Below are 17,215 nucleotides of genomic sequence, written 5' to 3'. Positions count from 1 at the left end.
TTGATGTTTAGAGGGGAAAATATGTAATTTTAAAATTTGGAGGGAGAATATGTAATTTTGATGTTTTTGAAGGGTATACGTGAAATTCCCCCTTCTTTTAACATAGGAGATCGCAGTAGATAATTATTATATGGAGAAGAGAAAAGACGAAAGTTAAATGCTTATTGGAAGGTATTCTGTACACAAATATTATTTATTCAAATATCTCTGAAGGGAATATTGCTCAGTCTAGTATGCTATTAAAGCAAGATTTAAGTATATGTGTATAGAGTTAGGCTGGGGTGCTATGGATAACATAGTGGCCTCTATGCTACGGCTCAATATTCGAGTTTTCATAATCCAAACGGTCGATCCGAACCGTTCATATTATTCTCCATATTAATATCTGCTTGGAGACCAAATTTTATAATTTTCTGATTTTTTTTACTATTTATTAAGCCACTTTGAAAATCGCTAATCCAACGGTTTTACTGTTTTGTGCAGCCACCGTTGGATCAACAATTTTGTAAAATACTTAATAAATAGTAAAAAAATTCAGAAAAATGTAAAATTTGGTCTCCAAGCAGATATTAATATGGAGAATAATATGAACGGTTCGGATCGACCGTTTGGATTTTGAAAACTCGAATATTGAGCCGTAGCATAGAGGCCACTATGCTATCCATAGCACCCCAGCCTAACTCATGTGTATATATATGTATATATGTGTGTGTGTGTGTGTGTGTGTGTGTGTATATATATATAGGTTTTGGCTAATATGCTACGGGTAGCTAAGAGGCCTCCGTGCTACGGCTCGGATTTCGAGTTTTCAAAATCCTAACGGTCGATCCGAACCGTTCATCTTGTTCTCCATATTAATATGTGCTTGGAGACCAAATTTTACATTTTTCTGAATTTTTTTACTATTTATTAAGCCACTTTGAAAACCGCTGATCCAACGGTAGTTTCTGGTTTTACTGTTGGGTTAAGCCACCGTTGGATCAGGGGTTTTCAAAGTGGCTTAATAAATAGTAAAAAAATTCAGAAAAATGTAAAATTTGGTCTCCAAGCACATATTAATATGGAGAACAAGATGAACGGTTCGGATCGACCGTTAGAATTTTGAAAACTCGAAATCCGAGCCGTAGCACGGAGGCCTCTTAGCTACCCATAGCACCGTAGCCACGTCCTATATATATATATATATATGAGTTAGGCTGGGGTGCTATGGATAGCATAGTGGCCTCTATGCTACGGCTCAATATTCGAGTTTTTAAAATCCAAACGGTCGATCCGAACCGTTCATCTTATTCTCCATATTAATATCTGCTTGGAGACCAAATTTTATAATTTTCTGAATTTTTGTACTATTTATTAAGCCACTTTGAAAATCGCTAATCCAACGGTTTTACTGTTTTGTGCAGCCACCGTTGGATCAACAATTTTGTAAAATACTTAATAAATAGTAAAAAAATTCAGAAAAATGTAAAATTTGGTCTCCAAGTAGATATTAATATGGAGAATAAGATGAACGGTTCGGATTGACCGTTTGGATTTTGAAAACTCAAAAATTGAGCCATAGCATAGAGGCCTCTATGCTATCCATAGCACCCCAGCCTAACTCTATATATATATATATATATATATATATATATAGGGCACAGCTAAATTGTTGCCGGCAGCATTTCAGCAGAGGTGGTGACGGGGAAATATCGTAATTTGTGATGTTCAAACAACAAATTCAAACCGTTAGATGTTTAATCTATATTATAATCTACTTGGAGACCAAATTTTACATTTTTTGAAATTTTTTTACTATTTATTAAGCTGGTTTGAAAACTGCTGATTTTAATGCTGCAAAAATTTACTGAAATCAGCGGTTTTCAAACCAGCTTAATAAATAGTAAACAAATTTCAAAAAATGTAAAATTTGGTCTCCAAGTAGATTATAATATAGATTAAACATCTAACGGTTTGGACTTGTTGTTTGGACATTAGAAAATAAAAAAAGAGGCAGCAGCACCTCCGGCTAAAATGCTGCCAGCAGCAAATTAGCCGGACCCTATATATATATACATAAGATCAACATTAAACCATTGAAGAATAGGCAAATAATAGAGTAAGAGATTTATTAGTAGCTCTATTTGGTTGTAACTTATAGTGAAGGGTACCTAACAACAACTAATTTTGAATAACTTTAGATAGAAATCTATATTATACGCCTATCACAACGATAATAAATTTTGTTTTTCTAAAAAAATAATGATGCAAGAATCAATTTTTAAAGAAGATCAGAGGTTCAAAATTTAGATGAATTTTTTTTTATAAATATTAAATAGTTAAATACTTTTACTTCCAATATTTACTTAAAATATTAAAGTCTCTTTATAACCATTACCAACACCAAAAAAAATAAAGATGCAACTGAAGCACTTTTTGATTAAGCTGGCACATGCATCTGTTATTAATTTATGAATATAAATTCGCTGTTATTCCAAACGGATCACAGGATCCTGTTATTTCTATGACAACCGTTCAAAGTTTTGCACGCGCGAATTTCAGGGCAAAAAGTTTTTTGTACCCGAATCTCGATAAAGGTTAGGGTTTTGGATCAGAATAACAGGGTCCTGTGATCCCTCTAGAATAACAGCAGATTTATTTCCTTAATTTATTGTAGCATCTCCCGGCAATTATGAGATCAATTCGACCCAATCCTTAAAAGACCAGGATAAAGGAAACTTTCAATCCGGCCCAATATGAATATGATTTAAAAAATGCATGGATCCGTGAATGGTGGCAGCCGAAACGAATCCTTATCTAAGTTCTAACATAGTATATATTTCCTATTTAGTGCTATGCCAACATAAAATATTGGAGCTATTAAATAATTTAAAGGTAAAATGATGTCAGTATCTCCTCCTCAGATCTCTTTTTGAGACTACATAACCTCCACCTGATAGCCCCTACCAGACTTTAAAAAAAAGAGACTACGTACATAACCTCACCAATAACTCCTGAAAAGGAAATCAAAGCGAACAAAACATTAATTGTAAATTAAGAGAGAGAGAAAGAACAGTACCATGGAAAGGGCAAATAGTTCTCAAAGTACTCAACCGGAGCTTGGAGAAGTAATGGACGACTTGCAAAGAGGGCTTGATACAGCCAGCTCTCTCGACATGTTGATCCAAGATAGATCAGGATCAAATGCTCTAATTCTCATAGCAGAGATAAAGGCTTGTTTTTCTAGAGCTTTGATTACTTTGAATTCTTCAAATTTAACTAATGAATTTATGAACCAGCTTGAATTACCTTCCGCTAGTTCTCAGAACAATACCAGAAGAAGAAGAAATAGGTCCAGGTATACATGCTCCTCTAAAATAAATGTTCTTTAGATTTTTCAGTTTTATATAAGTTTCTGCATTTTGATTCTTGTATACATAGCAGTTCATGAACTTCATATTTGATCATTCTTTGTCAGATCCATTAGAGAAATTTTATATTGTGTAAGGAGACTGGGATTAGATCGATAGAGTAGTTTTCTTGTTGAGTGCTTTATTGATTTTTTTTTTCTTCTATATATAAAATTTGATATCCTCTTTTTTAGGATCTTCTACACCAAAGAGAAGCGACAACATTTTGTTTATTTTTTTTTCATTTTGTTTTGTTTTTGGAGATTAAAATGACAGGGTGTTTACTTACAGGTCAGGGGCTATCTCACAAGAAAAATCATATTTAGAAAATCCGGATGATTGTTATTCTTGGAGGATTTATGAGCAGGAGGAAGTTCAAAATTCAAGATATCCAAGGTAAAACTCTTAAACTCCAACAAGATTAGTGTCTATTTTGATTCATACTAATTATTCACTAATTTCAACTTCTGTACCAGTAGCCAACGAAAATATGCCCTAACTGGTACAACCTCCGTACCAGTAGCCAACAAACTAAAATAGTAAAAGGAGAATGTTACAGGGGCTATTAAAGTATCTTATCATTTAATCTAACAAACAAAAATATATGTAGATAGTCTTAGCAGGGAAGTTCACATATTAGGGACCGATAAACCAAAAGAAAAAAAATAAAAAATAAAAAACAGCAATTGAGGAAAAGAACAAGGGTTAGTGGGAACGTAGGATACCATGTGGGGAAGACAGAAATAATAGAAACACTTTATCTGGAGATTTATTAGACTGTATTTGCTGGAGTAATAGTCTAAGTAGTCACTGAAACGGTGGTAATAGATGGAAAAAGCTTTCATGTGATGTTAATTTGCTGAGTTCTTTTGCCATATTGTTCTATGCTTTGATGCCCTCATTTACTAAATGCAAGACAGAAAGTTCATAATAATATTTCATGTTCTTATGGGTACTCTTATCATATTAAAGATGGTAAATTATGAGGTGATCCCTATACTTTAATTATATATGGTTTCTAATTATTTATTGTTTCAATAATACTTAATTTACATACGTTTCCAGCTTTTTAATATGTACACGGTACAATACCAACATATCTGGAAACAGGTTCTTTTAAAGAAACTCTTGAATACTCTCAAGTAATGTAAAATTTTGCCATTGCAGGCTGTACTATGAGTGTGCTCACAAAGATGAATTAAATTGCCGCGCAACAAAAACAGTGCTGCAGTTGGAAGAAGATCCATCCATGTATGAGATAGTTTGCAGTGGTCAACACACATGCATGCAATTACCAAATGAACAAGATTTATAAAATCTCCAACTATTATCAATTAATTCCAGTTCAAAAGTTCATGTGTTTCTACATCAGATGCATGAATGCAAGGTCAAAAAGAGAAGAATAAAGAAGCGGGAGAAACTTTTTAGCAGTGCTTTATTTCTATTAATTAAGCTTTTCTGGCCACATGTTGTATTTTTGTTAGGATGTCTAGAATTAATGTAACGATTTAATTTCTTTAATTCTTAATTTTTGCGTATGCTCTACTATTAATTTGATAGATAAATTTGTCATGTTCATAATCGCCAACTGACCATAACAAAAGTATGGATTCAGGGGAAGAAGTTTACTCAATTCTTTCCATACTTGCACTTGTTAACATGAATTTGTAAATTCTACATATAATTAATCATAAATAGAAATATAAAAATGGTCCACTGACAAGATCCCTTCTCAGCCACTGTCAGCATTTTAATTAAAGAAAAGAAGAAGAAGAAGAAGAAGAAGAAGAAGAAGAAGAAGACAAGATTCCCTCTCGACACGGTGGCAACAAATTAAGGAATAACATCATCAGTTATCCCAATTTTAGTCATTACGTTGTAGTAGTTGAGGATAATATTTAGAAGAAATAAATCATTACGGGGTAGTGGTGGTTGAGGATGCTCAGAAGAAATAATAGTATGAAAAGATGGAGAGCTAGCAAAGACCTCACATGCTTTCAGATTTTTATAACAGAACATGTCATGTGGTTCACATGGTAGTGTTTCCATGCTAAATTCTTCTTTTGACGGAGATATATTTGTTTATGTGTGATAATTTGGGTTTTAAGCCAAAAAAAAAAAAAAAAAAAAAAAAAAAATACTTCAGTTGAGTTTTGAATCTGCACGGAGGACCTTGAATATAAACTTCTATTTGTGAAACTTATTATAAGCACGACCTTTTTTTTTGATACCAAATTAATCTATGACATCATTGAAAATAATTTTCAAACTGTCCTTCTGAGTCAGCTAATGCAATTCATTATTTTTATTACACAAATCTGTTGCTATTCATGAGGATAAAAATACTTTTTGCCGACGATATCTTCACAGATACTCCTATCGGTAAAATCAATATATTTAAAAATAATAATTTTTGTCAGTGTACTCTTTGCAATAATTACTCTTTACTCTTGCGGATAGTAGCCTTCTGATGTAAGTTCCATAAGATTACATAATCCAATTTAATCATGGAAGAAACATGGTAATATATACAACGCAATATAATTTACACTGATAGATTATTCATCAAATATTGAAAGTCACAACTCACTCCCCATTTTTTTTTTCTTTTCCATACTCCCAAGTTCTTATTTAGGATTGTCTCCTTGTAGCAAATTAAAGTGAGAAAATAACTTTAACCTTTTGCTATCATGATAGCTTCATAATGGAACCCTATAATTTCCGTATCTTTGAAATTAAATGTGGGCCTAGATCGTCATTTTTCCAAAAAAAAATCATTCCATATCTTTGAATTGAAGAACGATAGATTGAATTTTGATACATAATGGACTAAGGTTCAACTAATCCCGAGTAACACTGTAGAAATGTGCAAATTGCCGTTGATTACAAGTCAACAAGAACTTTCAAATCACCATTAATTATGTCTGCATGTACATGCTGCTCCAAATTATTATTCTACACTTGCTTGTCATTTTTTGTTCAAATAATTATATGGTGACCTGCGTTTAGCCCCAAAAATAGAGAATTAGTTATTGTAGTAAAGTTTATCGGTCCAACTGTCTGGGTGAAGTGATGGAGCGAGCATACTGACAAATGAATAGTTCGGGTTCGGTTTGACGGAGTTAAAATTTCGTAATTGAAAAATATATCAGATATAATTCGAGAATGATTCGGTACCAGTAGAAAGCAAAAACCCAAAAAACCCTTTAAAAAAACCGTTTTTTTTGCGAATAATTTGTGATTCGCATTTTATACACATTTTATTTGCGAATACGTATTATATATTTTTTGCATTTTATTCAGTATTTGATTCGAAAACATTGAAAAAATAAATTAAACACGAATAATTCATCAACTAATCGCAAATCTAGTTACTATCAAAGCGAGGACCGGATCACCCATCCACGAACAGTCAGAAACATTATCCACAATATTTTTGGTTTTGATTTAACAATAATAAACAAATAACCCACGTGATAGATACATACATTTCGAGTCAGCAAGGGGAAATTAGCTGACGTTAGCGCCATGATGTCATAGGCAACTTCATTTAGCAGGAGCTTGGTTTGTTCTAAATTTGACTTTATCAAATTTTAATATGCGCCGATACGCGCTTATTAGTTAATTCTTTATTTGGCGTTTCTTAAGCTGTCCAACAGCCAGGTAGTTCGTCTTGGTTAACAAAACATATATGGTCTGAATTTATTTAAGGATGTTAACTAGCTACGATTTTTTTTACTAATAGTTTAAAAGAATAAAAGAATAAAAAAAAAAAATTAGATGACTTGTGGAAAGAGTTCATATACTTACAAGTTACAATATATGTTTGCTCTAGGAATTCTTGTTTTTTTTTTTTATTTAATTGAGTTAATTTTCTGTGTACTCTTCAACTCTTGTTAATTTTCTTATTTAATCCTCAACACTTCAATATATTATATTTACCTTTCAACTCATTCAACCCTTAATTTCTTATTTACCCTTATAGTTAATCCACACATTTTAAACTTTTATATTTTCTATTATACCCTCCAATTTTTCTTTCTTCTTCGCTTGGCGTTTTTTCTTTGGTTCTTTCTTCTCCGTTTCAATCAGTCTGATTTTAAGTACCAAAGTATAGCTATGTCTCTTATCTCAATATCATACTTACTATGCCAAGTGTTAGTACAGAGTCACTACACATCAAACATACTGGAACATATTGTACCATTGCTAGTTAGCCACATCCCCAAACCTCAAATCCAGATCTGTGCATCTTTTGGTACTGTATTACAGTATATATATATTCATCCTTTATTAAAATTGAATTGTTTATTCTTATATGTTGGAATGATACAAAATAACATGGAAGAAATCAACAACCTTTATATTTATATTTTCAAATAGAGGAAATATATCGTGTTATTTGATAAGAATTTTATAACAACACATTGTTTGTGCAAATTGAACTTAAAGAAGCAACAACAGAAAAAAAAAAAAAAAATTATCCAATTGACACCTTTATGGTATGATTGGGAATGGACATTGGTACACTTACACAAATTTATATGCCAAAACAATGCAACTTCTTTATAACACTGGAAGATGAATATGTGACCTTGTTCTTAGAGATAAGATTTCAAACAGAGCACATCATCATGTTGTGCAAGCAGCCGTTGTACATGGAAGCCCTCCCCTCCAATTGCAATTACAGAATAACTAATACAAATAATGCACAAATAGGATTCAGGTTGACTAGAAAGAGTCTTTCCTTTCCCACTTTGTCCTATCCGCCCAAAATATTGATTATTACTTTCATTCTAGAACTTCTTTCCAATGTCACCGCTACTATAGAAATTTCTATCCAGACTTTAGTAACCAACCAAATTGATTGAATTTGATTTATATCACTGGCCTAGAACATTTTTCTAAAATGTTGAATTGGTTTAGGACAATATTATGCTATTTTAGAGTTCTTTTTTCCACCGGCCAGTCAAACTTATGATAAAAGACACCAAGAGAAAGAACAAGGGTAAAATGGGAAAAAACAGATTTTGAAAATACTTAGTTGTGGATAATAATTTTTATGGGTAAATGGAAAAAGATAGATAGACTTAAGGGATATATTAGATATAATGAAGAGTATAAGAGTAAATAGGAAACTGAAAAAGTTTTGAAGGGTATATAGAAAATTAATCCTTTTTAATTAGCTTCTAGTGATATAGTTTTATGAATATATCAGGTATAAATATTTAGTACTCTCCTTGTAACTCCCTAGTTCGACAAAAAAAATGTGAATTACATTATTATCTTGTTGTTTCTACATTAAAATATCTTCATATTATTCATGTCTCCAATTCACTAATGTTAACATTAACCTTGGTTAACTTTTTAATCTTTCAAAAACATCTTAATTTACCAATTCTTTGGGAAATACCCTCTAAAAAGAATGATTTAAGCTCCCGTGAAAAAAATTGAGCAAATTTAGTACTTAATTTGCACATATATTTTCTACTACCTACGCCAATGGAGATCCGTATCCTCCCAGGTACCTGACTGAACTTGACTGAAATGGACAGCCCACATTTATTCTCAGCCCGTGACTACCGGGATGACGAAGAGGACAATATTATTGTGCTTTGAGATTCGTGCAAATTAAAAAAAATCTGGACTGAGAGTAATTCTGAACCGTCCATTTCAATCAGGTTCAGTCAGGTAACTAGGAGGATACGAATTCCACCAATGGTGTGTCTCAGAGTCACATGAGAACGAGTATTTAATTTAATTGGCTTTTGGTGAAAGAAGAATAATTTGGATGATTACGTCATATATTGAATAAATTTGCAACGTACACAATGATTATGCCAGCAAGTTCTTTTATTGGGCCTATAAATACGGCACGTGGACCTTCTGACTCTTTCCCCCTGTGAACAGATAATAACCTTTTTTTTTTTTGTGAGTAAATGAACAGGTACTAACTGTTGCATCATGAAGGAACATCTCTATCTACTTTTGTGAATTTGTGTACAATTTAGTATATGTTCATTTATTTATTTTTTGAAATTTGGTCATCACTCATCAGTCATCCCCATCCGTTTGCATTATTTATTTTACATAATAATTTAGCAGATCTAACCTCTCTATTTTGTCTTGAGGAAACAGTAGTTTAACGTAATTAAGCGCACATGATCATATGTCCTTGTGTCCAGATGAAGTTTACTTGGAGGTTCCTTAGCTTGACTTTAATATTAATTATCTTCTTTTATTGGTTTAATTTCTTTTGAAAAAGCAAGTTGCTTGATCTGATATGTTTTTTTTTTTTTTTTTTTTTTTTTCCTTTGAAAGCTATTAAGATTCGTCAAATATCGATATATATATATATTCTCAAATGGCATGCTTTTTTTTCATTTTGAAAGTTAATTATGGGGCTGGTTGTTCACCAAAAATTATATTAAGAAAAAAAAAATGTATTTACAGCTCAAATTCCTACTTCCTAAATATTAATTACATGAATTAAATTGAAAATAACCACGCAATTATATAAAATACATATATCAAACTAATATATAGCCTTCCTCTGTCTTCTTGCGTTGCCTATTAGGTTAGCTCTAATACTGACTGTACCATTGTTGAATGTCAACGCTTTTATCATTTATGAGCAGTATCTACACCTTTAATTGTTTGCCGAGAGAAAATATCATTGTTTCTCTCTCGTCTAGTTGCCCAGCACCTGGCTGCCCAAAGCGTATTCTAGATTCTCTGATCACTTGCTTTCTTAGACTCTTTAAGGTCCTGTTCGGCCGCGTTACTGTTTTCGTGAGAAAAAAAAAAGAAAAAAGTTGAACTGAATTTTTTTTTTCCACGGAAACAGTACTTTTCAGTTGAATTCCTGTGTCCATGTCCATTTCCAATTGGAGGCTGAACATGGCCTAATTGTTTTCCCTCCAGAAATCTATTAGATTCGCAAGAAGTCGTGACAATTTTTATATTAAATCCAGAGTATATGTATCTTGTTTCTAGATGGCTCTCCCTACATAGTGAGTATCTCATCACTTAATTTAAGTTATGAGGTTCAAACATGAACGTGTATTATATAAAATTTTCATGCTATGAATGTAAATCAAATTTACAATAACCATAACAATTTAACATAAATTATTTGGAAAATCATGTATCCGTACAAATTTTTAAAAATAAATGAAGATCAATTAGTCTCAGTATCCGCCCCTGGTTTGTTAATATAAAATAAAGTTTTAATACAGAAGCGCTAGCTATAAGTTGAGCAAGACAATAGAAAGTTGACCTGAGTCAACAATCTCTGATTTGACTAAAATGTGTCGCTTGAAAAATAGTGGCACATATCAAGCGAAGTCGTTATCAGCAAATCACAAGAGAGATCGAGCACTTTTGTAGAAAGTAGCTAGAAACCCCATTGCAATTATGAAACTTAAGAAATTTCGTAGATGGAGATGATTCAGGAGAATTCCAACTGAACAGGAGTGCACAGAGTCCTATTTGTCTTTGTCAGTTATCAATTATACAACTTTGTGTGACGACAAGTCATTTACAAATAATATTTTATGTATAAAAACAAATCTTATATTAAGAAAATGCATTGAATTAAGTTTACTATATTTGGCCAAATTATTCATCTCCCCGAGAAATATTACGATTTAAAAAAAATGAAAAGATGAAAGAAAACTCAGCAGGACTAGAATATTCTAAAAAAAAAAAAAATTACAAACTTCGCTGTCAAGGCTTAGAATATTCTCAAAATGTGACCACATAAAATCTAGAGAAGAGAAGGCTTAGAGCATCTACATCCCTAAAACTCAAAAGAATTTTTAAATAACTGTTAACTATTTTTTTAGAAATTATGGTCTTTAAAGTTTCTAACTCTCACATTCCTGAAACTCATTTTAGAGTTTTTATTAAACCACGTTAGCAACAAATTAAAAATGAGAAATAATTTGAGCCAATCATTTGACTAACATAGAGTTTATAAACAGTTTCTTAATAAGAAACTTTCCTGCATAGTTTTTAAATAAGAAACTCTCCCACATCTCTGAAATTGGATTAGAAACTGCCACGTCAGATTAGAAACTCTAATAGTTTCAAGGATGTAGATGCTCTTATAATATTCTCAAAATGTGACCATAGAAAATCTAGAGAAGAGAAGGCTTATAATATTCTCAAAATGTGACCACAGAAAATCTAGAGAAGAGAAGTCTTAGAATATTCTCAAAATGTCACCACACCAAATCTAGAGAAGAGAGTGAGATGTCACACCATGGTTTCGTGACTTTCGTCACAACTCACTAACAATAGTAGCACAATGGATTAATGCAAAAGGCAGATTAAAGAACAAGTCAAGTAGTCAACAACAGAATAATGGACCCACAATAAGGCCTATAATGCCATAATCGAATAACGTGTCCATTCCATAAATTGGAGCTCCCGAGTGGTGGAGATGGTATAAAAGTCAAATTAACCGCGTTATTCTTCATCCCATATATCCGTACTGGAGAGTAACACTTGTCTGCTTTCCTAGTTTGCCAAATGCACATGCAAGAAGTTGCTAGCTATGAGCTAGCCCTTGCTTTTATATATATTGTTATTCCTTTCTTAGTTTATTTATTCGTTCCCATTATTCTTATTATACTATTTTAATTTGACCATGAGATATCAATAGATAAAAGTTAACTTCAACAGTTGAAGAACAGGCCACGACTTCCGTATATATGGAAATTAATATTGGTATTATTTTCTAAGTTGAGATAGAAAGATGGAGAGCTAGTTTTCTAAATTCTATTTTAATGTCATAATTTTTTTTTCTGAGTTTTGAGATAAAGATGAGGTTAAGGTTTTCAACTTTAAATATCCATAGACATCGGATTTCAAACCTATAACTTTTCACACAAAAAGAATTATCTTAATCATTAGATTAAATGTTAATTCTCAACACAACGTATATATAGTTGAAACTATATACTTAAACCTTAAAGACAACACAAGGTCGATTTTTTTATTTTTTTTTCAATATATGTTAAAAATAGTTAATTTAGTGATTATGATACCTCTGTGTAAGTATTTTGTACATATGTTAAAATAATTAACTATTTTATACATTCAGAATATAAACAAGCTAAACGAAAATTGAAAACGTGGGATCATATGATTGCATCTTACGAAAGAAATTAATAGTCAAAGAAGTTCTTTAATTGGTACCCATCTGGGCCCGACATGACGAGCGAATGGCGCGTAATTATAACATAAATAATTGCTCTTCATCTACCTAGATGCTTCTTCAACAAATTTTTTATAACTTCACCCGTCGCCGTCCCCCCGCTATAAATGTGCTTTTGATGTACTGGCTTTACTAACCGAAAACAAACAAAAATTGCATCACCATTAAAAGCCACACCAGCTTTGAAACACAATATGGCAATAAAACAGATCGAAAAAGGCTGCGAGCTGACTGCAATGCTTCGAGCACACCTTGGAATACTGAAAGATGCCACCAATTCACCATTTGAGAATATCTTTGAAGAGACATCACACACCTTGGCATTGCCGAGAGATATTCTGACTAAATCTGATCAAAACTTGCTTGGATCCAAACTGGTAACATCGCAAGCGTCAGGAGGTGCTGAAATTCACAAGAGAAAGAGAGATGACAAGTTTAAGGACTCTCAAAGAAGGTAACGGAATAATAAAAATTTGTAATTAATTTAGCATTTTTTTGTTTTTATTTAATACTTGTTAGAGAAGAATTAATAAAAAATTAATCATCTTTGTTTTGACAAAAATTTCAACCAATTGCAGGAGATGTAATAACAAAGGAACAAAAGTGACAACAATGCCTGATCATGATGGTTATCAGTGGAGAAAATATGGGCAAAAGAACATTCTCAGTAAAACACATCCAAGGTTAGTGATTCAAGACTTCCTTTGGAAATTTTCAAGATACGAAATACCAAATAATATGGCCTAGATCTCAATTTCAAAGAGAAATACATATTTCTTGGAACAAATTTTTAAAAACAACCATTTGCATGCAGGAGCTATTACAGATGCACTTATCACAAGGAACGAAGCTGTATGGCAGCGAAGCAAGTACAGCAATGCAACGATGAATACCCGCCTTTGTTTGAAGTAAACTATTTTGAGGAACACACATGCAACATTCCCATGTATAACTCGAGATATCCAGTTAATCAAAACATATTAGATTTTTCTGGTAAATCAATACCAGAATCTAATTTGTCAGCCAATGCCATGGGTCGTAGAAGACAAGATGAAGATGCCGTACTAGTATCATGCCTAACCAATGTTATCTCTGGATATAACAGCAGAATGTCAGAAAGGTCAAATGGAGGACCCAAGGAACTAAATACTTCCACTGAATCCTCACTTTTTATTGATGATGATATATCTTCAATCGAAGAAACTTCTCTTAGAGAAAATGAGTTTCCAGTGGTTCATGGCATAACTATGGATCTAGAATGGTTGGAACAAGTTAATATCCAGTTCCTTTTGGAGACTTTTGCCTCCTAGTTAGAAGCTTTTCATGACAATGGTTGGCAATTGCCTCACACGTTGGCTTGTTTTACTCTCTGATCCGTGCCTCAATACTCGGCCGGAAGCATCAACGAGAGGCTCATAAGTTTGTTTTATTCTTAAAAATGTGTTGTTTGTTTTTTTCTATGACAACAAGTTTTTCTAATTTAATACTAGGTAATGTACTTGTAATATTAGAGAGCGCTTCAGTGTAGCTGTTAGCAAAAGGTACTCTATAAGTAAATTTATTATTTAATATTAAAGAAAACGGAAGCTCACGCTAATCAACTGATCATCAATGAATCCATCGATATCTCTACACTCGTTAGTCGTTACTTTGTTAATCAAATAGAATTGATAAAGTAGTCTTGATTTAAAGCGAATTATACATACTTTAAAGGTTGGTTAAGATTAAAATGACAGTTTCTTAGTTTAGATGCTACCAATTTGTTTTTTCAGTTTTTAAAGTTCAAATAGTTGATTTGAAGCACTCAACATGTTATCCGTTTTAAAATGTGTTTGGGAACCAAATTTTAAAAATTTCTGAATTTTCCGATCATATTTTACTAATTTTTAAAAATCACTCTTTTTCATTTTTTTTTATTATTTTTTTAATATTCAAAACAATGATTTTCAAAAAATCCTTCAGAAATAGTAAATCATTCAAAAAAAAAAATGTATAATCTGGTCTCCAAGCACATTTCATGGAGAACACGTTGAGTACTTCAAATTGATTATTTAAATTTTAAAACTATAAAAATGAATTGGTAGCACCAAGATTCAGAAACTACTATTTTGATCTTAGCCAACCTATATATATATATATTTATATAGACGCGCGCACACATACATATACATACATATATTTTAAGTTGGCATAATTAATTCGAGAACAAAGAGATAATAAACTTGAACTAAAACATGTAAAATTTATAATAATTCAAAAGCTTCCTTTACCATCAGCTTTTGAGTAGTTATATAGTAATATTCTACCTTTGAAAGCTACGTACCTTTTTAAATACCAAAACACAATAATTACAACGCTCAACAACTTTTTCAAATACTAAAACACACTTATTAAGCTCCTGAAAACTCTCGGAAGATCGGCCTAAAATTTTCCTGCCCTCCATTCATTTCAACCAATCTAAAGGTGACACATGGCATATCTTTTTAATTAATTTTTTTCAAGTAGAAAGTGATAGCTGTATCTTTTTCTCTCTCTTCACCTTTCAAATTAAGAAATATTTCCCTTCTTTTCTCTTACTAGCTATGAGGAAAAATAATTCAAAGCTTAGGCAATCTCTTATCACATAATAAATTTTTGAGTTGGATCAAGTAGCAAAATATTTTACTTGTAAATTATTTTTTATATTTTCTATTATAATTAACTTCTAGATTTTGACACTTCGCTAGATTAATCGGTACAATAAATAAGATTAGGTTATTGAGTTAAATCAATATCAATATTCCTTGTATTTTTTTTTTTTAAGATTTCGTGGCAGTAACTGCCAGTGATTTGCATTAGCCAACAAAGTTTACAACAATTATCATACATGCTTAACAGTGTACTGATAAAAGCTATGTAAGTACAGTGTGTAATTAATTTTGCCTACGGGCTTATATGACCAACCAAAAAAAAAAAAAACAAGAAGAAAAAACCTGGGACAGATGAGGAGTCATTTCAGTTTACTAGGATGGGTTGTTAGAAAAATTTAAGGAATTTACGTCATTTCCGTTTTTTTTTTTTTCCCCAATTCATGGCAATGGAAACTGTATTGGACCATTTAATATAGGGGAAATTAGATCCATGCCACTCCAAAACTTCAAATTTAGAAATATGCCACTCCAAAGTTTTGATTTTGTTAAATGCCACTCCAAATCTCACTTATTAAGATCCATGCCACCAATACCAAATTATTATACATTTGTAATAAAAAACTAAACATAAAATGTTGTATTTTGAGTGGTATTTTCGTATATTCCACAAATACCCTCTTTGCACCTATCAAGAGACTCTTCTTCATCCACTTTTGGCTTCTCTATTGCTACATCCAACACGGGATTTGCTTCCTCAGGCATTTCTGGGGCTTTCTCTACAGTCACCTCCTTGAGCTTAGAACTCAACTCATCTATCCTCTCTTCAGTCTTTGATTGACGGACCCATAATTCGTCATTCTCTTGCGTGATACTCTGCAATTCGTTTTCCTTATCCAACAACCTTTCCTTCAATTGCAAGCTCTCTGTTCTTGCCTCTTCTATTGCCTTGTTTGCTGCATTTATTTGCAACTCTGCTTGATGTAACTTCTCCAGCAGCTGCTCCTTCTCCTCCTTTGTAGCTTGCATCTCCATTTCTGTGCCCTCGAGAGATGCCACAACCTTGTCCACCTCCACCTTCAGGGCCACAATTTCCTCTTCAGACTGTTGTTTAGAGTCTAAAACCTCATTTTCCTTCAACTCACGATTGTTTTGCTCAGCTTTTGCTCTAGTCTCAAGCTTTTCAACAGTTTTACGGAGGCACACTACTTCATAATTCACTTCATCAAGCATAATCTCATAACTCTCCTTTGTGTTTTTCAGGGCTAATTTCAGGTCACCAATTTGGGCCAACGCATGTTCATGGTCACTTTCCTTCTTTAGAAGGTTTTCTTTTGCCTCTCTTGAATCGTCTCATGCAGGGCAGAGGCAAGATCCTCCATTGCCTTCTTATTGTTCTCCTCCTCTAGATTAATTTTCTCCAGTTCGGCTATCATCCTCTCCTAACTCAATTTATTTTGTTTTTATAGCCCAAACTGTCATTTATTTTGTGTGGAGAGGAGGGTTTTGGATCAAGGTTATTTTTGTAACTTCAATTATTATGTAAATTGTTAAATTAAAATTATACATTCATATTGTATTGGTGGCATGAATCTTAATAAGTGAGATTTAAAGTGGCATTTAACAAAATCAAAACTTTGGAGTGGCATATTTCTAAATTTGAAGTTTTGGGGTGGCATGGATCTAATTTCCCCTTTAATATATTACAACTATCACTTTCTACTGAAAAATTTAATTAAAAAGATATGCCATGTGTCACCTTTAGATTGGTTGAATTAAATTGGGTAGGAAAATCCTGCCCACAAGGGGGCAGAGGATTCAGTTCTCTAAAAACTCACAAAATACAATTTAAAATGACATAAAAGATACACTCTTAATGACTGTATTAAAAACGCATTCACAACTCACACCTAATTAATTAATAATAAGCAGACTCTCAGCTCACCAATTAATTCTCATGCAAATGGTACGAACCA

General features: G+C 32.4%; 3 protein-coding genes across 4 annotated transcripts in view; all 3 read left to right on the top strand.

The window, feature by feature from the left end:
• LOC144574849 (Nucleic acid-binding, OB-fold-like protein) overlaps window positions 1–17,215 on the top strand; it is a 100,400-nt gene that overhangs the window by 25,786 nt on the left and 57,399 nt on the right. The window lies entirely within an intron of this gene.
• Window positions 2,980–17,215, top strand: part of LOC144574874 (transcription factor WRKY45-1-like) — a 34,140-nt gene continuing 19,904 nt past the window's right edge. Inside the window, exons 1-3 of one of the 2 annotated variants that reach the window (XM_078324974.1) lie at window positions 2,980–3,337; window positions 3,681–3,785; window positions 4,557–4,954. In XM_078324974.1, coding sequence (XP_078181100.1) covers window positions 3,060–3,337; window positions 3,681–3,785; window positions 4,557–4,704 — 531 coding nt within the window. In that variant the 5' untranslated portion in view covers window positions 2,980–3,059 and the 3' untranslated portion in view covers window positions 4,705–4,954. Of the gene's footprint in view, window positions 3,338–3,680; window positions 3,786–4,556; window positions 4,955–17,215 lie in introns of those variants that run through there. The other variant, XM_078324965.1, reaches the window with a different exon arrangement.
• On the top strand, window positions 12,739–14,177 carry LOC144574864 (transcription factor WRKY45-1-like). The gene is made up of 3 exons (XM_078324953.1): window positions 12,739–13,066; window positions 13,191–13,295; window positions 13,427–14,177. The coding sequence occupies exons 1-3, from the start codon at window positions 12,807–12,809 to the stop codon at window positions 13,920–13,922; spliced, it is 861 nt and encodes a 286-aa protein (XP_078181079.1). The 5' UTR covers window positions 12,739–12,806; the 3' UTR covers window positions 13,923–14,177.

Source organism: Carex rostrata, chromosome 2 (genome assembly GCF_964058835.1).
Source record: "Carex rostrata chromosome 2, lpCarRost1.2, whole genome shotgun sequence".
NCBI lineage: Eukaryota > Viridiplantae > Streptophyta > Magnoliopsida > Poales > Cyperaceae > Carex > Carex rostrata.
The sequence above is the reverse complement of the archived record's forward strand: the minus strand, read 5'-3'. Positions and strand labels throughout refer to the sequence as shown.

Coding starts and splice junctions, on each gene's coding strand:
- LOC144574864 (XM_078324953.1), top strand. CDS start 12,807: ATGGCAATAAAACAGATCGAAAAAGGCTGCGAGCTGACTGCAATGCTT. Junction 13,067..13,190: donor TTTAAGGACTCTCAAAGAAG/GTAACGGAATAA, acceptor AACCAATTGCAG/GAGATGTAATAACAAAGGAA. Junction 13,296..13,426: donor CTCAGTAAAACACATCCAAG/GTTAGTGATTCA, acceptor ATTTGCATGCAG/GAGCTATTACAGATGCACTT.